At 43.2% G+C, this 22,842-nt stretch overlaps 2 protein-coding genes across 5 annotated transcripts in view; one reads left to right on the plus strand and one right to left on the minus strand.

Annotated features, from left to right (window-relative positions):
* The window catches only part of LOC137156124 (putative lysosomal acid lipase/cholesteryl ester hydrolase), a 23,850-nt gene extending 22,412 nt beyond the window's left edge, over positions 1-1,438 (plus strand). For all 3 annotated transcript variants that reach the window (XM_067552792.1, XM_067552793.1, XM_067552794.1), the window contains one exon: positions 2-1,438. In XM_067552792.1, coding sequence (XP_067408893.1) covers positions 2-235 — 234 coding nt within the window. In that variant the 3' untranslated portion in view covers positions 236-1,438. The remainder of the gene's footprint in view (position 1) is intronic.
* A 1,791-nt stretch (positions 1,439-3,229) lies between these two features.
* Positions 3,230-20,987, minus strand: ANKRD22 (ankyrin repeat domain 22). Of its 2 annotated transcripts, none has more exons than XM_067552795.1 (6): positions 20,836-20,987; positions 11,325-11,516; positions 9,610-9,717; positions 8,343-8,420; positions 6,047-6,145; positions 3,230-4,732 (listed from the first exon to the last, which is right to left on the minus strand). In XM_067552795.1, exons 1-6 carry the CDS (start codon positions 20,854-20,856, stop codon positions 4,655-4,657), a joined length of 576 nt encoding a protein of 191 aa, XP_067408896.1. In that variant the 5' UTR covers positions 20,857-20,987; the 3' UTR covers positions 3,230-4,654. The 2 variants fall into 2 exon arrangements, with proteins under 2 accessions (XP_067408896.1, XP_067408897.1); XM_067552796.1 differs by lacking the exon at positions 20,836-20,987 and adding an exon at positions 17,539-17,776.
* Between the last annotated feature and the right edge of the window lie 1,855 nt (positions 20,988-22,842).

Consider the following 22,842-nt stretch of genomic DNA (forward strand, 5'->3'; position numbering starts at 1 on the left):
GACTACCCCTCCTATATACAAGATAGAAGACTTGAAAATGCCCATCGCCGTTTGGAGTGGTGGACATGACTTGTTTGCAGACCCAAGGGACATGGCTGCCTTACTTGGTCGAATTACTAATCTCATTCACCACAAGCACTTTCCCGAATGGGAACATCTAGATTTCACCTGGGGTCTTGATGCAGCTAAGCGCATGTATGTAAAAATCATTGAGATGATGAAGACTCATCCCTGAAGCGACACAGTGGTACCTAAGATTGACTGATTTGATTTTTCTGTTATGCTTGGCAATAAGGATGGTTTTCTTGTACAGTTTTCTTTCCTTAAAGTTATTTATCATGGGATAAGTAAAAGGCTTTATGGTGACTGGCTTGTATTTTACTACATTTGTCACTCTACTGCAGTTTCCAACCTGCTGGTGAATTTCAGTAAGTAGAGAACTACCCCAGGAAGCTGAGCTACATTTCTAAGAGGAATCAGTTTTGAAGCTACAAAGCCAGTCATATGCACACCTCATGTAATGCTGCAGGGGATCACTTTCTTTGAAATGCTTTAATCTCTGTAATATAGTCTGTCAGTGGATGATTAATGACGTTCATCCAGTTCCAGCCAGTAGCATTTTTTTCATAGCTTTTAAAGAGCGTGGGTTTTTTTACTGGACAGTTTTTAAACAGATTGTCAAAGTTGTTAGTCAAAAAAAATTAACTTTGGTGCTTGAGAATGATTCCCTTTGTAGCCTCTGGCAACTCACTCAATTTCTTTGACAGTTTCCTATTTGCAAAATGGGAATAATACCTACCTTGTAGGGATGTAGTGAGGATTAATTTGTTAATGTTTGTAAAGGACTTTAAAGATGAACAGATCACAAGTGCTAAGTTTTATTAGCTCATATTGAAAGATTTATTTCAGCTTTGTAGGTATTCGTAAACTTTTCCATCCAATCTACAAGAGACATGCTAAAAATTCAGATACATGATTTTCATGTGCAGCTGTGATGTGGTAATTACTAACCAATAGGTACTAACTGATATATATGTTAATGTTTAGGTTTAACTAACTCCCCTGAGTGCGTTCCTTCAGTCAGTAATGCAGCTGCAAGCAAGCTGTGAGCAGACTCAGCTATTTGGTGCTTTCATTTAAGTGAAGTTCTTGATTCTGTGTTGAGTTCTTTCAGTTAAAGATTTCTGATTTGTTACCCTTGGTAGTTCTTTCAATGCGTTTAAGATGCTGAAAAACTATACTTGTTCTTGCAGAGTACTCCTGTCTTAAAAACGGTGTGGGGAGACTGTTGGGCTTTTTATATTATTAACAGTAAGCAACTAGGCGCTTAGGGTATGATTACTTGGAAAATATGCAGATCATGGAAATACATTGTGTGTACTTATGCTTTGAGATTTAAGACATTGTTGCAATTAATTAAAAAGACCTCATAAAATCATCTCTTGTTGTTCCTGGGTTAGCTGTCTAAGTATTAATTTTAATCTAATATAAGAGTTTTCCTATTCCATATCCAATAGAACATCCCTCTACATCTTCTCTAATCCAGAAACTATCAATGGGGGTGTCTCAGCATCAACAAGAGTTAGGTGTTTAATGTCATAACACAGTGGTTTCTACCTGGCCCACGGGGTCTTTCATAGTGGCCCACCACTCCCCTCCCGCTGGCTGCAGAAGGGAGCTGCTGCCCAAGGACCCAGGCAGAGCGCATTGCCACGGGGCTAAAAGAGCGGGGCATGCTCCTTGCTGTACCCAAGGGGATGGGAGATCAGCACGCCCTTCCTCTGGCTCCAGCAGGGAGCATGGCATAGCGCTCTGCCTGGGTCCCTAGGGAACACTGATCTCCCATCCCCCTAGCTGCAGAAGGGAGCCACTACCTAGGTACCCAGGTGGAGTGCATGGGGCTATAGGACACATGCGGTTTCCCTGCTGCAGCCAGGAGCATGAGAGATCAGCAAGGAGACAGCCTCCTCTTTGAACTCCTTCTGTCTGGCTGCAGTGGGCAGAGGGAGGAGGCTGCTGGCAAAGCAGCCAGAAGAGAGGCAGGACTCTAAAAATCAGTGCTTTCTGGTTTGGCCTGCACTTAGTAGGCCACCCACTATGACTTAGCTGCCAGACCATGTGCTTCAGTGTGTAGTGACATTCACTCATCTACACTAGTGCTTTGTCCGCGAGTGTGTGACATACTGTGAGTAATTTGTAGGTGCAAAATAGTGAATGTAGAAACAAGCACAGTAACATCAAAATGTTTACTTTAAATATGTAGTGATTTGTAGTCCTTAATGGCGTATACAACAATACATTTTTTATGAGCTGATAGACTGGTGGCCCTTTAGGGTTGTAAAAATGATAGTTATGGCCCTCAAGCCAAAAAGGTTGGGAACCACTGTCTCAACAGTAATCAAGGGTTTTTAAACAGTTAATTGTTATTTTATCCTCATGATTTTGAAGCCAATCTCATGACCCTTTGGATGTCTAACTTGAGATTTTTGAACATGCAGAGGTGGCAATAGGGAAATCAACACCCAGAAGTGAGATTTTAAACAAAAAAAATGAGTGATGGAAAGGGACAGATATTTTTCATTTTAAGATTTTTATTGGTTGGTTGTTTCTACCAAATATGAACGAGGGGAGTGACACAGAGGATACAGCAGCCAGAAGTAATAACCCCCCACATGTATTGCAAATATAGAAAGAGCAAAATAGTCACACGCCAAAAAATTACATCCACACTTTTTCTTGAATTTTCACTAGACTTCCCAAAATAATAGCAAATATCACCTGTGCTTCTATTTTTATTAGAAACATTATCTGTCTGCCTTTTGCTCTTTCTTTTCCAGCTCAGCCTCACACCTGTACAGCTCTCATGCAGTCATGTTACATTTCTTAGGTGAGGCTTCTAGGCTGCTCTCTCTGGAAGTTGCTTCTCTTAAGTCTCCCAAATGGCAATCGTATCAGGCAGATAGGGGCAAAACCTGTATTTAAAGCCTCTGCTGATGTAGTAAGACCCTACACTGCCTTGCTCTGGCCTGCATTTCCAATCCTATTGCGTATCACATTCCCTTCTCCAGGCCACCAGTAATGTCAGCACTGACTCCCATTATAGTCTCTCCTACTACCCCCTTGTTTTTCAAGAATGTCCTTTTTCTCAAATGTATGTCAAACAAAATATGCTTCCATGCCCTCACTTGTAGGTGTAAGGACTATGGCGGGGGGGGGGGGGGGGGGGGAAAGGCATGTGGAAGAACTCCAGCCTGCCACAGCAATCCTCCACTGATGTTCCATTAAGGACCCTATGCCATAGTGAAATTTGGAGCTGCCCAGGAGTAGCTGTAAGCATGGTTAGCACTGACCCAGAGGTGAGAACCAGAGAGCTGCTTACAGAGTGCCACCCTTGCTCCTCCTGCACTGAGTGTCGCTGGTGCAGGAAAGAAGGATGTCCCTTTACGTCTTGACTGGGAAGTATTAGATTTTATTTGTCCATGTTCCCCTTCAAAAGCACCACAGGGACAAAAATGAGAGTTCCATGTTGTCACATAGCTGGGTGGCAATTTAAAGGTTCAGGTGTGAGATCCATCAGCTCCTCCTGTCCCCCCCCCCTCAACAGCTGTCCTGATCAAATGAGATCAGGGGCTCAGCTTAGTTATCAGGGGAGAGCTGGGGATGTCCATACAGAGCTGGATGAGCACAGGTGGCAGGTAACCCCCACAGAGAGGAGTTTTTCTCCCCTTTGGGAAGCAGCCTGAAAGAAGGCTAAGAAGAAGGCAAGTGAGATGAGAAGACAAGCCTCTCCTAAGGAGACCTGGAAGCCTGACTGGAGGCAGAAGACCAGATGAGCGGCAGCCTGCCTGAAGGGAGAAGTGTGCCAGCCCTTGGGTAGTGGGGTCATCGGAGACGGAGTATAGCAACTTAAGGCTTGCACATGAGGGAGAGGTGGCCTGCTGACTCCGGCCAGGCTGAAGGTTGGGTTGTTTTCATAGGTTTGGTGAGACCTTGATAAAAGACTCTGAAGCCCTGGAAGGGGCTGGACTCCAAAGTGGTCTGGCCTGAGGGCCAGGTCACTCTTACAGCTAGACTGAGCCAAAGGACAGTGGGGAAAATTCAGGCTGAGTTGCTGCATCACTACACCCAGCTATAAAAGGGGGGGGGGGTGTCGGGGAGCAGCAGTTCGCTACACATGGACAGAATGCCTGCAAAATCAGGCTCTGGATTGTCTTCATTAATCATGAAAATTGAGAATGGAAAAGCTGAAAATGTTATATATTGAGCCTGCAGACCTCTGGTGACAACTGTCCTGTGGTCAAATATATCCAGCCATCTTTTTAAAAAGTTATGAAATTTAAATACAATTTTTTCTGAATCTGTTGTGAATCATGGCTTCTACAGTAATTACATTTCAAATAAATAAATAACTTTTTAAAATTCCCTGCTCTAGTGTAAGTAAGGAGAAAAATTATTGGTCAATGGAATAAAATGCTGTATGTACTGACTGCACACCAGTAGATATAATACAGTACATGTCTGCAGCAAACATCAACTCTGTAAAACAAACCAAAATAACCACCTCCATGGCATTCTTGGTACTGAACAAGAGGAAATGCCCAGATAGGTAGGTTTGTTTTTTTCCATGCCTAACCAAAACATCATCTCAGGAGGACTAGGATGCCTTCTTTAACACATGTTCAATGGTGGTGAACTTTAATCTTCTCACTATATCCAATGGAGTCTCCCCATTCTGAAAGAAATAGACAAAATACACTGTTCTAACAGTCATGGAAGCAGGTGCTTGAGTGTGAGTGAAGCATGTGTAGAAATACAGGAGGTGTAGCATTAATCCACTTAGCACCAATGCCAGTAGGAGTGAAGTTGTGGCAGCACAGACTTCGGTACAGGCTAGCTCCCTGACTAAGTACCCAGGATCCTATTTGTGTTCCAGGAAGTGGGCGGGCTTGAGGCCCCTCCCCCAGCCTAAGGGGAGGAGTCACTGGGCCCAGGACTCAACTGATTATGGGGGACAACAAATGAGGAAAGAGGAACGGGCATGAGTGTCAAAGGGTCAAACGGAGGGAACCTGAAGGGGACATCAAGCAGAAATCCCCGGACAGTCTCCACTGCTCCTCAAAAGGTGCCTAGGGAGCCAGCGGACTAAGTACTCACAGTCCAGGGCAGGCAAGTAAAGCCCATGCTGAAGTCTCTGCTGCCGCAGCTTTGTTACTATTGGCACTCACACTAACTAGATTAAAACCAGCTTGGGTATGTCTACATGGGCTGCCATCACATCCCTGACTGCAGTGTAGATGTACCCTCACTAGAGAGATCAGCCCATTTGTGTTCACCCTATATGGGTTTTATTGTCTGATCCATAATGATAAGAATCCCTAGCACTTACAAATGTACCAAAATGAACTGGGTCTGATGCTGCTCCCCGTCAGTCAGCGGGTCAGAGCCCTTTAGTTCAATCACAGCAAAATCCATTCTGTTATCTAATTGGAATGATGTCAGAAGTCCATGTGGAAGCAATAATAAGTGAAGAGAGCAGCATTGCCAAGCTACTTGCATGTGTTTGGTTGGTAGGTGGTGAAAAATAAGTCCTTTCCTTTGACGTTTGATTAGTGATGGATGAGTCTCCTTTAGGAATGGAAGTTGCTTACACTAGTATAAGCCAGTGTGCCAGCCTCCCTGTGGCAGAAAATACACCTGGGGAGGGTACCCACATATCTCATTCCACCAGGGAGCCTGCAAATAGACATCATAGCTGGAAGTGGGCAGTGCTGGACTGGCAGGGGCATGGCCAAGGCTCCAGGAGACCCATTGATTCAATACATCCCCCAGGCAGCCTGCACAGCTCCAATCACGCACTATATACAATTTAAAGCTGCTCTCCTCCTAGGAAGGCAGTGGGACAAATACTTCTTTGTCCTCCCCAGAAAGTGAATCTACTCTTGCGGAGCAGTGCACTCTGCATTCACCCTGTGCCAGCCACCTGATTTCTGGAAGCTTAGCAGGGAAATGCTCACATACATAGCTATTATCAGATATTTCTCCTTACCTTATTCTTTATAGAAGGGTCTGCATGGGCTTCAAGTAGCAGAGGAATGATTGACTGATTTTTCATTTCACAGGCATAGTGAAGGGCTGTACTACCAGACTGAAAGTAAACAGAATCCAGGTACAGTTTACTTTTACCACCCTTTAAGCAGAAGTTTTAGATACATCCATTTATTTTTCATTTCAGCAGCCCATCTCCCAATGGTACTTGTAGCTTGGAAGTTGTTTTATGTGTATATGTAGCCATAAATGACACAGAGGCAGAAGGCCCTTCATGTGGTGGAGTGACAAGTTTGATTGTTTTACTGTTTACTAAAGATGGGGCTAAGCCACAAAATAAGGATCTAAATACAGGCCCAGACTTCAATCTCCCCAAAGCTTGAACGTGAATATGGCCCACTGCACTACAGCAAAGCTTACATTGCATGCTAGTAAATGTGGCGAGGCAGTAGCCTGAGTAGAGGAGAATCACTGGATGTTTGTGGCCAGTCCAGTGAATTTAGCAGGGTTTGGTTTCTTTAAACTATTTCTGTATTTAGGAATTTTAACTGTTTACAAATCCTAGCCCTGTAAATATCAGACACAATACAATAATCATTACAACAGTTAGAGAAGCATTACATAGTAATCATTGGCTCTCTCTATTTAGCAGGGTGTTGCTATGTTAGAGTGAGAATCTTTACCCATGATGTGACATTTCAGTGATTTTTTTTTAATTAAATTGAATGAAATCTCTGATTACACACTTAGATTGATTATCAGGCATGACTATCAAATGTTAACATTTTAAAAAGTGGACAGTTATGCTGGTTTTTTCCATCTGAATGTATTATCTAGACATGTTTACTAGCACGCAGTGTAAGTTTTGCAGGCTTTTTAAAACTGAATTGTACAACAACATGTTGGAAGATGCAGTTGCAACACATTAGGTTGTGATCATGTTTCCTTCGAATGGCTGGCCTCAGTGACTCAAGAATCTTTCTTCCTTAGGTCATTACACTAGAGAAATTATTGCATTCCTTTAAGAGAAGAACAGGAATGAAGAAGCATGTCTGCTCCTGTCACACCACTTCTGCTTTTGTATGGTAGCTAGAGAAGCACCTGGGATTCCCTAGCAAGTAGCCTATGGCTGCTATTGAATATCAAGACCTTCCCTAAAAGTTATATCAATAACTAAGGCTTATACAACACTATCTGCTCATGCTTTAGTGTTGCAGAAACTGGCTGAAGAAAGAGCTAAATTTTTCCCTCTCTTCCTGCTCTATGTGGAGGAGAGGCAAAGAGGCTATTTACTATACCCAAAGTTCCTGATGGAGATAAGAGGCCTCCTGGTACTCTCCTGATGTGACTAGGAGAGAGAAGCAGCCACCTGGTGCCCTCTGAAGACTAAGAAGTTGTAGAGATCAGACCATCCCCCTCCTCCAGGACAGAACAATGGTAAAGTTTGGGAAGTGCCCTTGACCCATAAACTGCATCAGCCCAGGTCCATGGATGTTTGTGAAGCCAGGCTGAGGGCTTACATGTAGGACTAGAACCTGAACCCATCCTGACTTTGAATAGATAAGTGGTTCTAGCCTAGCTGTTCATACCATCTCTCATACCATGACATCACTTAGGATAGCCACAAAGTTAATCTAACCACTTTGACCTAGGGAGTCAGTTCCTTTCTGGTGTTGTTTTTATGGAAGATTTTCACTACCTGACTCCACACCTACCGGCAAACTTGATAGTCCCAGTTCTACACTCACAAAATCTTTTCATCACCCCTGGTGAATTAAAGCATGTTCACCCCACTGAAGGCAGATTGTTGACTGAACTCAGGTAAGTTTCCTTTGCAGCTTGCACTCCTTTAAGGGTGTTGTGGCAATGTGACACTTCATTGTTCCCCTGCACTTGACTAAGACTCCAGCAAGAAAGAGGCTGACAATCAAATGTAACACACCAGGGTAAGTGGAGTATGTCTAACATTTCACATTTATTTTAGATGCTGTGTTTGGAGCAATAGTAATTAAGAAGCCAGTGGGAAGAAAAATAACCAAGTTGAATAAAAGCGAAGCTGAGCTGCCAAGGGGGAGAAAATTGTGTACTTCAACAAATTTCATCATAAAATTCAAAGGACAACACTGAGCCGCAATGCACAGCTTAACATATCAAAATAACCTCTCAGTGGTTGATCTACCCCTGAGAATGATACTATTTCTAGTAGCTTCTGAAAGTTATCTTTTCTAAAATAACTAAATTAATGTTGCATACACCACTCTAGTGCGGACACAGGGTCCACTCACAAGCCCACTTACATAGTCTGTAGCATTAACATCGACACCAGCTCGAAGTAACATCTTGATTAGGTTTTCATTCTGCTTAGTCTTTGATACCTGTTTAACATATGGGAAAAAGTCCAACACAGTTGGAAAGTTAATTCCAGTAACACAAGCTACTAAGCAGATTTGGGCTGGCTATGAGAGCTACTCAAAAAAATGGAGGTGCCCTATTTGTTCAGTACACTTAAATGTGACACTACTCTCTCAGCAGAATGTCAGTTATATTCAGAGCCAAATCCTGAGGTCTTTATACATTTTTATAGTTCTTACTCACTCCCAAATTTGAAAACCACAACCCATGATTTTGTGTGTATTCATAACTCTGGATAAGCTACAGTACAGAGTCCTGCCTGCAATAGCTAATTTGTGATATGTGGGTGCCACAGGCTGGCTGGCCCTTTAAGGGGAACCAGGCCCAGTCTTGCCTATAATGATCAACTACCCACTCAGCTGACCCTGACTGGCTAGGGATCAGATGGCCTTGTTCAATTACTAGATCCAGCTGGGAAGGAATCATGGGAGTCTTACAAAAAGATGAGGTGTCAGGTAGGAGTTAAATGGTCTGGGAGACTCGAGAGAAAAAGCACTGGGAATTGCTAGTTGGTAGAGACTGAAGTGGAGAAGAATCTCATTCTCTCCCTACCCCCCACCCCTCCCAACCGGGCCTGGGTTAAGCCTAAAAGCAGTAAAAGCCACTTAGGAAGGCTGGAGAGTGAATCTGCTATAGGATGTCCTCAGCAGAGCCAGAACTAAGAATCTTGTACCAAAGGTGTGAGCCAGGTAGGAAGACTGAGTGAGTGGGAGTTCATTAATAAATCCATATTACTTGACATGTGAAAGCCTATATAAAAGTTACTGGAGAGCATAAAAGGAGAAACAAACAGCAGCTGGTGCAGGTAGCAGTGGTGTGCTGTGATGCTTTTAAAGGCATGTAATTCTACACTGGTATGCTTTAGGTGGTCCAACATGGTGTCCTTTATGTGGCATGACCTTGCATGTATGGTGCATATGAGGACACGCTGTGCGTGGGATGCCATTTTGTTCTACAAGATGTGGTGGGGAGCTAGATGGAATTGGCCTGCAGGCTGCCGATTGGGTCATGGGTTTTGTGACTTTTGTGATGGTCAATGCAAGCCTTGCATACATGGATGGCATGCCACTGCCAGGAAGTCTACATGCCTACAGTGGGTGTCAGGATAGGAAAAAATGTAAGGTAGGTCTTTCTAGTTTAGTTTGTACTCACCATGAGAAAATAGCCAATAAGCAGAACAGGCATTAGGATGATGATGAGCAGGTAGTCAAGAAAATTAAATCGTTTTCTCACAGCATAATGCAAACATGTGCGCTCTTTCTAAACAGAGAGGAAACAGCTCTTATTAGCATTAAATGTACTGTTATTCCCCCTGGAGTAATTCACAGCTTTCTGAGTGGTGATACCTCTGGAGTAGTGATCTTTCACTAATGTTGAAACAAGGACTCATGTATCTTGTTTAACTGAATGACATGCACTTCAGCAGCACAAAGTCATGGTAACTGGGCTTCATGGGATGCAATGTGCACTGAGGTCTGCAATCAACCTCTCCTATCCTGGGCCAGGTTGGGGAGTGAGTGGGTGGGAGGAAGTGCACTGCAGTTCCCATGTGACCGTTAACATAGCCTGTGGGTTCAGAACAGCAAGAGTAGTTGTGTGCCATTAATCTGTGTCATGAGAGATCCTATTGGCCTTCCCCTAATCAGAACATTTCACCGGCTTTCATGTCAGTCTAGGCAAAAATAATGATGCCTTGGCTGAGATGTTAATGGGGGACAAAATGGATCCTGTGTGACACACAGCTAACACACTGCTTGCTGCAGGTGCAGAGGCTGCCCTGTGCAACTGCTCAGTCAGCAACTCCCCTTCCTCAGCCACATTATGGGGCTTAAGTGAACCCCATCACCAGTCTGTGGGTGGAGTGTGCAGGGATTTGTGAGGTGAAAGCTATTCCCACAACCCCATTGTGCTAGGCATCGTACCCCGGAGCCATAGATGATCCCACTCCCACAGAGCTTACAATCTACTGAAGACATATAGGGTGGGGGAAGGGTTTATCACACAAGCACAGTGATATGATAAATGTCAACTTTTGTTCCATGATTTTTTTGGGGGCGGGGATAAACTAAATGGAAAGGGGACAGTGAAGGGAAGGGGTGGGAGACAGAGTAAGAGGAGCAGATGTGGGGTGAGGCTGTGAAGAAGGGGGTAGGAGGGGTTTGGAATAAGCAGCCAAAACAGAGCTGCTGCAGAAGCATGGAGAGTTCCCCATGCCCTTAGGAGGAAGAAAAGTTTCTGGGTGGGGTTGGCGGGAGAGCAGTAAAAGCCTTGCAGCTCTGCTCCTCCTTCCTCTCCTCTGAAAAATGTATTTGTCTGCTGCTCCTCTGTAATGGAGAAACACTAGGCCTGGGAAGGGAGAGAAGAGGGCTTCCTTGGAATTAACCTCCCTCCAGACCTGGAGTGGGTGGGTGGGTGTGTGTGTGTGTGTGTGTGTGTGTGTGAAGATCCCCTGGATCTGCCCTCCTGCCAGGCCTGGGAGATGATGAAGAGCTTCCAGAGATGCAGTAGGGGCCAAAATGGGTGAAGAACTGTGGTCTGGATGGAGTTGATGTGCAGGCTGGGTCGCAACATTAATTGCTGTAAGGCTGCAATGACTAAAAATCCAATTTCTCTCACTAGCTGTCCCACATGCACTGAGGATGGGTGAGTGTAAAACTCAGGACACAACTTAAAAAAAAAATTTTTTTTAAATCACAATTTAGGGGCCAGTCTCATGAATCTTTTTTTAGGTCCGACTTGTGATTTTTAAACTTCTGAGGTTGGCAATACTGCAAACATTTTCCTCCACTCCTACTTGCGAAATGTAGTTGGATTTCATTAACAAAAACCATAAAACATTACTAGGATATCTGGCTATTGCCACTCACGCTGTTTCTGAGGTTCACATCAGCGTTCCATTTCAAAAGATAATTGGCTATTCTGTTGTGCCCCCCTCTGCATGCACAGATTAGAGGTGTGTCTCCAAAAAAGCTATCTCGAATGTTCAAATAATTGCTATCCTCTTCCAACAGTAGCTGAACTTGATTGAAGTCATTATCATAAGCTGCCTGGCAAATGGGCTGAGGAAATGAGGGAAGGAAATGTTAGTGAACCATGCATTTATAGGCCTGAGCCTAGGAGGAGCCAAGTGTTTCCCACTAGGTGAAATGAGTTCCCCCTAGCTCCCTTTGAAGTAGATGCGAGGGCCCTCATTTCCCACCTTTTGTGAAGCGCTCAACACCTCACAGGCTCAGGCCCTATGAAAAGAGAGAAAGATTAAGGTCTAACTAATAAACAAGCAAGTGTAGATACTGAGATACATATTGCACTGTCCTGAACCTTACATAGGAACAGTGGGGGAAACCTTACACACAAAATTCAAAAAGAGAACTAAGCTAGGGCCCAGCTCAACTCTCATAGAATGGAAAAAGTCAAGATTCCCATGGGCTGCAATGAGAGTTGAATCACTCCCCTAATGCAGATGCATATCAGTGGGAGGTCAGGATTTAGATGAGTAGGAAATAATGTATAATATTGCAAATCAGGAAAGATTAAAATTTCTCAACAGATCCTATACTACGTGTGTGTGTGTACACATACTGTGACGACCATGCTTTTTAACATCTTGAAGGATCTTAGGTTATTTTATGGGATCATTTAAGCTGCTAACATTTCATGAGCTCAAGTGAGGTTAGGTAAAATGGCTTCTCTCACCCTAATTTTGGCTTGTTCATTATGGGAGTGTTGGTGATCTCCTACTTATCCAGGAGAGAGAATCTAAAGGAATATTAAAAGGGAGGGTTAATTTCTAGGGCCTGGTCTACATTTAGAACTTAGATTGACATAGTTATGGCATTCAGGAGTGTGAACAATCCACCCTTATGAGCTATGCCAACCTAACTTCTGCCCCAGTGTAGTTGCAGCTAAGTCAGCGGAAGAATGCTTTCCTCCACCTAGCTACTGTCATGCAGGGCAGTGGTGTTGCTGCAGTGACAGAAAAACCCCTTCCACCACTCTAGGCTGAGTCCACACTACAGGGTTATGCCAACATAGCTACTGTTCTGTATTGTAGACGTGGACAACCTTGAGAGTGCTTTAGGCTATACAGTAATTCAGATGGATGTTGCAGTGATAGCTAAATTCCACCAGATGGTGCCAGGAGATAAATCACAGCACAAATCTGCCTATTCCAGTTTAACAGTTTAATAGACCAGGAGAGGAAAGCATCAGGTTTGGCATGGCTATAATAAGCCAAACTATTAATTTCTGTATGTGAAACTGGAAGACGATGCTCCAGGCAGAACTGAAAACTATAGTTGTAATTCAGCAGTTCCTAAATTTCCTTTTTTGGTGTCTTTGCCTCTGTTTAGGTCACACATTTTGTTTTTCTGTTATAATAATAATCAACAGACCACTTTAGCCATGCAAAGAGCCCATTGACTTCATTGGAGCTAGTTACCACAGTAAACACTATAAGTTCAATCCTGAAAAATATTGGATCCCTGTCCACTAAACCACTTACACAGATGTTTACCTTCACAGATGATGAGTAATCCCATTGGATCAGAACCGCTGAGTAAGAAGGTACAGTTTCTACATAGTCACTTTTCAGAATAGAGCCATACTTCAGGTTAAAATAGAAACTTTTAAAAAATATCAAGAAAGGATCACTTCACTTCTGTAAATATTGGTTGAGAAGCTTAAATATAAGCAGCCCAATTTCTTGCCAGGATAAATTGGGCTTTTTTTCTTTTAGCAATCCCATCCTGTAGCCGGGGGCACGGTCCGGCTGGGGCATGGCGACCCTCCCTCAGGCCCAGGCTCCGAGGAAGGCCACAGTGCCTCCCTACAGGGGGAATAATCGTGCCTTTTCACAGGTCTTAGCCCAGTCCTCAGGCAGGGCGGGGCAGGCAAGCAGTCTACTGTCTCCAGCCCTCAGGCAGGGAAGCAGTCTAGGACAGCAGAGGATAGCATTTCCTCCCAGGGTGGTTAGGGAAGGGAGGAGGGGGACGCAGGCCCACCTGTCTCCACTGCGTCCCAGCCCAGGGCCCTATCAGTGACTGGGTCAGTGGGGCTCCCACCGCAACACGCTGACGGGGGGTTTCACCCCTGATTCAGCCACTTGCTAGGGCTGTCCCTGGGCCACTTCCTTTCCCTGATACCTAAGTTCTCCGTTTCCTCGGGGTCACTGGGGTACTCAGCACACACAGGCCCACCAGTCCATTCTCGTCGATCAGCGGCAAGTCCGGGAACTCCTCAGCGGAGGGCAGCTCCTCCAGGTCACAGGGCTCCCAGGGTTTCTTGGCATCAGGCAGCTCCTCCAGGTCAGCGCCGGCCTCGGAGGGCAGTCCCTCCCACAGAGTCTCAGGGAGCTCGGTCCAGGTGCCAGGGCTTGGCAGCCCGGTTCAGTCACCGGGGCCTGACTAGCTGGGCAGGTTCTGGGGCCTCCGCTCCGTGGGGTGGGGTGGGGTGGGGTGGTTGCTCCGAGCAGCAGCAGCTGCTCGTTGGGGGTGAGGTCTAGACTGCAATCTGCGGGAGGGCATATTTGCCTCTGGCAGCAGCTTCCCTCTTACGGAGCTCCTTGGCCAGACTTTTATACTTCCCTTTCCTGGGTTAGCTCCACCTCTCTGTTGCCAGGCAGATTGGCCTGGCGGGCCTGGATCTGACCAGCTGGGGTGTGGCGACTCTTCCTCCGAGGAAGTCCACAGCACCTCCCCACTCACCTCCCTACACATCCCAATGAATAGACCTCTGAATGCTGGTATTGAAATGGTACTGTGTTATTGTGTACTAGGAAACTTTTTAGTGTGCTGCAGCGGGTTCTAGTGGACCAATTAGTTCACAACACATTGGTGTGCTTCAGAAATAATATCCCTGAAGCATGTAGATCTGCCCTGAGAGTACCTCATTTTTGTAATCCAGAAAAAAGCAGGTCCCAGGAAGGAATCTTCTCAACATCCTTAACAGTGAAGACTGATTCAGAAGTTGTTTAGTTTCTCAGCAATGTCCTTGTCTTCCTTAACTGCTCCGTTAAACCCCTGGTGATACAAGGGACCTAGAAGTTCTGTCACAGCCTTCCTCCTTCTGATATACTTAAAGAATCTCATTTGTTTATTTTTACCCCTTTTGCTGTTGGCTCTTCAAAATCCATTTAATCCCTTCTAATTTCCCTAATATTGCCTGCTCTAGTTTATGTTGGTGTTTATTGCTTTCAGTAGAGTCAGATTTCCAAATTTAGAAAGATTTCAGTCTGGCTCAAATAGCCTTTCAAACCTTGCCATTTAGCCATAATGGTTTACTCCTTGCCTGCCTTGTTTCCTTTTTGTTCAGCTATTTAATGTGCCTTCTGAGGCACTGTTATTGTTTTCTTAAGTAGCATCCATGCCATCTCTAGGGATTTTACTTCCTTTACTTTTAACTTTATGGCTTTCCTTGACTAATATTCTCATTTTAGTGAAATCTTCCTTTCTAAAGTGGTCACTTTTTGGTACCCTATTACCCCTTAGATTCTGAACCTAATTATGTTGTGGCCACTATTACTTAGTGGCTTAACCACTGTCACTTCTTGAATTAGCTCCTGTGTGTTATTTAAGGCTTACTCAAGACTGTCCTTTCTTCTTGAGTGCTTAAGAGCTGGCTGTTCTAAAAAAATAATCACATCATAAAGAAATTGGTTTTTCAGATGCTGTGTTGTTGTGCCATTTGACCAGTTTATAACTGGGTAGTCGAAGTCCCTCATTTAGAAGAGAGATAAAAGCAACAAATAAGGTAGGACTAGAGCAGGGGCTTAAACTAAAAAAAAGGGGCTGGCTGGATTATAGGGTGCAGGCTCTGGGGGTCAGAATGTGTTCCTGGTACTCTTGCTTTACAATGTAGCTACATAAAACACTTCCCCTTTATTTAAAGGTCTACTTCTATTTTTTCTCAGACCTTGTAAATTTCAGCTGTGGCTGTTTATAGAGAAAGGGTGGAGAGTGCTCTGGTAAGGTGAACACCACAAGGAAGTAATTTCCCTTGAATAGGGAGGTATGTGCTGTGACAGATATGACAATCTCCTGGACAAATCTTATGGAATTAAGATTAACATTACTGAATTTAATTCAGTAGCTTTGAGGTACACTGTACTAAAAAGGCAATTGTTTGTGTTATTTTGAGATTGTCTGTAACTTCGGGTATGCTAACTCTGGTTATCAGCCCTTTGAAGCCCTGCCATCAAGAGGTTTGCATATAGTAGTTCAAACAGGATTCTCCAGGGAACCAACAGACAAGGATATGTAGATAAATAGCCTGGTTTTAAACAGCCTCAAGGTTTTCTTCCTGATCCAACAAATGGACAAGCCTTCTGGTCCAAGGAGGGTCCCAATCATCAGGGAAGGACCTACTGAGGCCCCATAAGATTGTGTACTTGTTCTGAATGGAAGGTATGATGAACTTGAAACCATAAAGAAACCACTTGGTGAGGTTTTGAAGGACTGTTCCTGTCCGAACCCATGTTAGGGTTGAGGTGATTTCTGGTACGTTTATTTGCATGAATAGAGTTTCTTTTCTTGTTTTCCTCAGTAGTGCTTTTACCTTAAGAATAAAATAGGCTTGCATAGGAAGTGCTGTGTGGTAACTTATAGCTGCAGGCAATTACACTGTTAATGCTCTGATGAGAAAGTACACAAGCCAACACAGTGAAGGCAAGGAACTGTTCAGCCTGGAGATATCTCAGTCAAAAAGGGAGAGAGACGCATGCCTCCAAGAGAAGTGATGGCCAGGGAGCCTTCTCAGAAATTGCAAGTGACTGATCTTAAGATTGCATCTTGTCCTTCATTAACAAAAACACACACACACACACACACACACACACACACACACACACCAAAGAGGAGGAATAACAGCAAACTTTTCAAGACTAATAACAGTTAACAGCAGGTATTAGAGCCTTAAAGGAGAAGCTAGGGACTCAGCAAACAGACAGTTTTATCCTTTTACACATAGAAGAGGACTCTGCCTTAGGCACACTAGTTGAGCAGCATGAAATACCTTGTAATACAGCTGCTCTTGAGAAATGACTTCAGTCTCCTGGATTATTAGCAGTACTAAATTAAGATGAACATCTACAGAAACAAGGCCATGATCACACCTCTGGGAGAATGCCTGTCTTGCAAAGAAGAGCAGTGGCTGGTTTTGGAGATAACTTTAGGAAAACTCCATTGATCTGCATGACCAGAGTGCTGAGTTACAGGTTCAGATCGCAGGATTCAAATGACAATGGTGGAGCCCTGCAAATATGCAGATATTCGCTTTATATCCATGGATGCGGATATCGATGGACCGTGTCTGCAGATTGTGGAGGATGTGGATCCAAATATTATCTGTGCAGGGCTCTAACGATAGCCTGATCGAAAGAGGAACTACAAACCACTTTGGCTAAGGTGGAAAAGGAAACAACCTGGAAGAACATGGCCCAGAACGTAATCAGCAAGTTGGAATCTCAGGTCTCTGAACTTCAGGGAAACTTGGGGCTAGATTCACAAAACTTAGGCATGACTCCACTCAGTGTTGCCATGCTTAACTGTTAGGCTCCTGGAAATATCACTGCGATTCACAAAGCCCAGGTTAGGCTCTCTATACAGTGAATGGGGAAAGAGAGGCACATCAGAATGGGATTCACAAAAGCCAACACACTATGTGGCTCCTTGCCTATGCGAGCCAATGGGAGATGACAAGCCAAGGGGTGTGCTAAACCCATGCCTCCCTCCACTGGGGGATCTCTTCTGCAAACCTTGTCTTGATGTTAGGCACCTACACCATTTTAACAAAAACCAGAAAGGGGGACCTCCCTCATAACTTTTAGCTCAGTGGTTAGGATAGTGGTACTCTCCTCAGCTATTTTGTGTAAACTTGCCTATAGGGACCTCATCCAGTAGACCAGCTCTGACCACACTTACTGAATTGGGTCCTGTGGGTAATTTAGGCAAAGGAACACCTGTCTTCCCCCAGTTCATGCATCGTTTTGGGCTTAGGCTTCCAGATGCCTGGTAAGGGCTTCAGTGCACATGCTCAGAGGCAGAAATATAAGCACTTAGGGAATTTTCCCTGCAAAAATTTACTCACCGTGTTTAGAGGCATACAGCATTCGGGAGCATCTGAGCAGAGGTTCTGTGAATCCCAGTGGGGACTGATGGTAGGATTTAGGCACCTAAAGTGGCAGTTAGTTTCCTAAGTTCTTTTGTGAATCTAGCCCTTGAAGTCTGAGTGAGTGGCCAGATACAAAGCAGAAACCAGAAGCAGGAGCTGACGGGGGCGGATCTGGAGGCCCTGAAAACATACACAAGACAGACTAGACTAGACTCCCCTGTCACACAGCAGGAGCTCAGATCAAAGTAGGAACAGGAACTGCCTCTTCTGAAGAAGATCCTGGATGACAAGGCACAAATCAGGAGTTGAGGCAGAGGCATTTACAAGCTGTGAGCCTCTGAAGGAGCCGGGTGTACTTCAGACAGTCCCTCTGCCCCTCTCCCTAAGACAAGTGGTCCCACAGCTCTCATCCTGGGATCTGAAGCTCTCACTTAGGCCATCTTACAGCCTCAGCCAGCTTCCCCTCCAGCTGGTCCTTTTTCCCCAATCAATCCTTTCACCCTCCACCAGCAAACCAGCTTCTGAGGAAAGAGTATATACAGTCTTCCCAGAGCTTGTCCCAATTGGCTGGGTGAGAGGAGACTCCTACCCAGCCCACTCTACAAGGCTCCTGGCCCCAGGCCCTTAAAGAAGCAGTAGCCTGGATTTTCCCCAAGACTTAACTTTTCCTTTAGGACCATATTCCTCTCTCCCAACACCTAACTCTGCCTTCCCTAGGTCTTCATCCACTCTACAAGGGTCCAGGACTTAAAGGGGACACCAGAGAGCAGAGGTTGCCCTGCATCTAAGAGAGGCAAGGAAGGAGGAAATGCTTGTCTCTAAAACAGCACAAGACCTTACACAAGGACATGATATATGATCCACAGGGGGGAGGGGGTGCATGCAGTGTGTGTGAAGTTGTGGGGAACAGGCCACTCTGTAGAATGTTGACTCCCCTCAATTCTATGGGCTCTGCAATTACTTGTATGACTTCCTTCCATTTGTTGTGAAAACCTGTAAGGGCAGTGCAGAGTCAGACAATGGTCAGCACAGATCCTGCCAGAGTAAGAGGAATAATCTAAAAAGGGGAGCATGGATCCTCTAAGAGCCTGATCCAAAGCCCACTGAAGCCAGCGGGAGTCTTTCCATAGACTTACTGGGTATTGCATCAGGCTCTGAATGCAATAAAACTTATCTCCTATAATCAAAATACTGATGACACAGTAAGACTGAGCAAAATCTGTCATAAAGCACTTCGTTAAATCGGAGCGTGGTGGAAGTGGAGTTGATCTGTAACTTATGAATATCTGGTTGTTGGGGTGTTTACTGTAAGAATGTGTTGGCTTTATCTAATAGCGTGCTGAAAGGTAAAAATAAGCAGGAAGAGGAAAAAATGACTACAGATAAGCCATCCCATGGCAAACACTTGAAGGTTGTTCTGAGATAATGCCATTACAACTAAAGGCCTGGAACCATGAGATCAAAAGGACTATATCAGTTTTAAAAGTGACTGTCTCTGAAAAGAGAAGGTAGTTGTTGGGCACGTGATCTGGGAACCCATATGTGTGCACACACCCTTGTGTCTGAAGGGTGTCTGAAGAGGAATAATCCTGCACAGGTTACCTGCACAGGTTCCAGTGTGCCTGGAAACATGTTTAAGTTCTTTTTTTCTCTTATGCTTTGTTTGTACTGTGATAAGTAAGTATGCTGATTTAAGAAAGCTGTATACACCAGTAGTCATAGACTCCTGAAAGGAAGAGTCACAGGAGCTGAGCTCAGTCGGACGTGCTGGGTAAGCACAGTTGATGCACAGGGTCCTGTATCCCAGAATCTCATCTAAGAGTGGGAGAATTTGAGAATATCTCCCTTGAGGTGGAAAGGGCATGAGGCCTGACACCTGAAGGAGTATACTCAGAAACGGGACAGTAGTACAGCTAGCCTTGTAACTGTGACCCAATGTACAGATAACGACAATCTCTCAAAACTGCCTGGGAATTGTAAGAGTATTTCATAAGTTTCCATTTGCTCTTATAAAATGGAGTCACTTCCCACAAAGCATAGATACTCCATTCCAGAAACTTCCCATTGCATTAATTTATGCCCTAAAATCTAGTTCAAATTAACATGCCTATTCTACAAATTAGGTGAGAATCATTGTTGAAGAGAATAATTGGAAAATAAAACCATTATTTTCACCATTTTTGCAATATCTGAAAAATCTGGCACCATCCCAACTGTCCAGAAATTATAACTTGTCACTCATTTACATCATTGTTCATTTATATTAGTCATGTATGAGCCCTACTTTGCAAAGAAAATTACTCCCCAAAAACACGTTCAACAGGGAAAATGCCTAACAAATCAAGAATTGTTTACTAAAAAGTACAAAAGAAATGTTGACAATAATTACACTGACTCTGTTCTAATTAAACATTGTAAACTTTGTTTTTGATTGTTAGACAAATTAGGCCCACTTTTAATATAAAAAGCCCAAGAAAATTCTGTCAGCATAGTAAAGATTTCAAAGTTTTAGACAGTCATTTACAACAATTTCCTTTTAAAGTGGAAAGAAGTCCAACCAGTCAGTTGATATATGACCATGTGGAACGGAACTATATGTATAACAATGAAATTCAAGTGCCTTTTTCCCTTTCATTTGAAATAACTTTTTACTTTTTTTAAATGAGACCTTTATTACTTTTCCATATGTAAATTTAATTTTTGAGAGGAATGTACATGCTGTGCTATATCTAAAAGAATAAACCAATTCATTGTAATCAGAGTTTAGGGAGCAAATGAGAGAGACGGTTCCTAGGCTGTAATTATGGAAAGTACTTGATCATACATTTTATACAGCACCCTTGCTAAATTCAAGACACTTCCCTTCTCCCCCCATTCCCCAGACTGTGAGAAGAGAACTCTTCTTCCTTAAGTAAAGAGAAATGGCAGCTGGATTTGGCTCTCAATGCTAATTTACCACCTGTATTAAATCTAAAGCAAAGTGGCCACTCAGTCCCATTGCCTAACAACATGCAAGCAGAACCACGAACTGCTTTGATCTGAATGCAGAACTGTAGCATACTCTAACTTAGTCAACACCTTCCTCTCTGAAAATGAAATACCTCATGTAATGTATTTATTATTACAAAAAAGTACCCGTAGCCACATGTAAAGTGTTACACTTTAGAAATTGAAAACTGCATCTTGTCTAATATGAGCCTGTGAAAGAAACCTAAATGTCTTATTTCTATATCTTCTACAGTTTCACATACCGTATAGGAAATGGCCACATACCTCTGAATAAAATATCCCCATGTCTGTTCTTTGGTTTTTGCCTGAAGTCCTTTGTAGCTCACTTGACCAGCAGCTTTTCTTGACTTTCAATTGCTCTTGAGTTTGTTTAAAAGTTGATTAAAATTTAATCTCAAGAGTCTCTTAATGCAGCGATTTAGGCACTGAACAATGTAGGTATCTGATCCTTTCCAAAGTTACACTTGTAAGTGCTTTCCTAATCAGGGAGTATGAAACCATGCTGTTTTCAAAAGCCCAACCCAGTGAGGTAAACGTGAGTGTGAGAGTTGTTAGAAGGCTGACACAAGCAGTACAAGTTACAACAGCTTGAAGTATTTTGCAATAGCAGGTTGCCTAAAAGGAAAATGGTAAAGTAGCCACAGGAGAGAAGACAAATTTCACAAGAGAATAAATGAAGAAAAGTGACTTCTAAAACAAGAAACTACAGAACTAGATGTCAGATTATCACTCAAAGAAATGTGACCTTAAAACATAACAGCTGTGACTGCAGAAAATTAGATTAAAGCTAGTAAGAATGGTTTTAACATTCCTACTGAAAGGGGAAATGCAGATTTGCTTTATCAGATAAATACTCTTTCATTAGTACACAATCACAGATCAGAAACAATGAACCTAGTCTCCACTGCTAAAACGGGATTTCCCTGTAGTAATTTTTTCCTAGTTTAATATACATTTCTAGTTTTAATATGGTCCAACTTCCCAAGGGAATATTCTATTAGCGGAGATGGATACTTCTAGGAAAAATAGTGATCACTGTTGCATCAGACTGAACACCATATATTTGACAGTCTGCTCTCAGCTCAGTGAAGCATTCTATTACTTATTGTATATTATACGTTTTCTAAGAAATGACAAAAATATTGAAATGTTTGTCCTGTTTGAAAATCTTTGCATGTGTTCTTGCTAATGTCCATCAGGAAAAAACACCAGCAAACAGCTCAGTTTATGAATAATTACAAACACTTATTCCAGTTAGCTAAAAAAATCTTCATATGTCCCATTCCAACCATTTTGAATATGAAATCTACTACCTAGCACTTTTTTGGCCCCATCTTGCAAACACTTACAGATGGGAGCAACTTGACACATGAGTAGTTCCATTGAGCACAAGTAGACCATTCATCATTGTGAAGTTACTCATGTATGTGTATTTGCAGGATTGTTTTTATATCACCTAAACTTATTGCCTATGGTGAGAGTTTCAGATTTCATATTAAAAATACAAACACATAAGTTAGCATCAATACAAAACAATTTGTTGTTTTTCCAAATTCCTTAATATTTTTAACATGAACAAAACAGTAAAACAATGTAACACATGTAGTAGATAATGTGTGGTGGTATTCCAGAACAAAGATTTCTAGGGAAAAGGTGAGAAATGCAAAATCATTTATGTTGTCCAATGCAGTATAAATTCAAACTAAAGAGAGATGCTGAAGACTCAAGTAATGAATGTAAAGAAAGAAAGAAGATAGTGGAGATGCCACCTAGCTGCACTCTGTGACCCGTCCGTGCCTAGGGTAGCCACCTGAAAATGCCCAGGGCAGGACAGGCTGTAAAAGGAGAGCAGATTCTCCCAGCCCTGGTGGATGACACTGAAGTCAGACTTCCCAACCAGCCACAAACAGTGCTTCTGGTTCCCCACAGTGGTTATCAAAAAGTCAAAAAAAAAAATATATATATATACATATATACACACACACAGCCCTCTTTACTGCATTCCAGTCTCTGGCTCCCACTCAGCCAGTAGGTTCAGTAAAGAGACCAGTTATTTAAAATTCTATGCTCTTTACCAAAAAGGTTTCTTCTGACTCCAAAGGGTCAGCCACAGTACCAGATCAATACAAGTTTAGATCTTAGCCAAAATACCATGCTACCAGCCAATCCTTTAGTAACTAAAACTAAAGGTTTATTATAAAAAGAAATAAGAGAAATGTTAAAGGATTAAAGCAATCAGACACATACAAATGATTTGAAAGTCCATATATA

Source organism: Emydura macquarii, unplaced genomic scaffold (assembly GCF_026122565.2).
Source record: "Emydura macquarii macquarii isolate MOO-44397 ecotype Brisbane River unplaced genomic scaffold, CSIRO-AGI_Emac_v2 contig_1390, whole genome shotgun sequence".
Lineage (NCBI taxonomy): Eukaryota > Metazoa > Chordata > Testudines > Chelidae > Emydura > Emydura macquarii.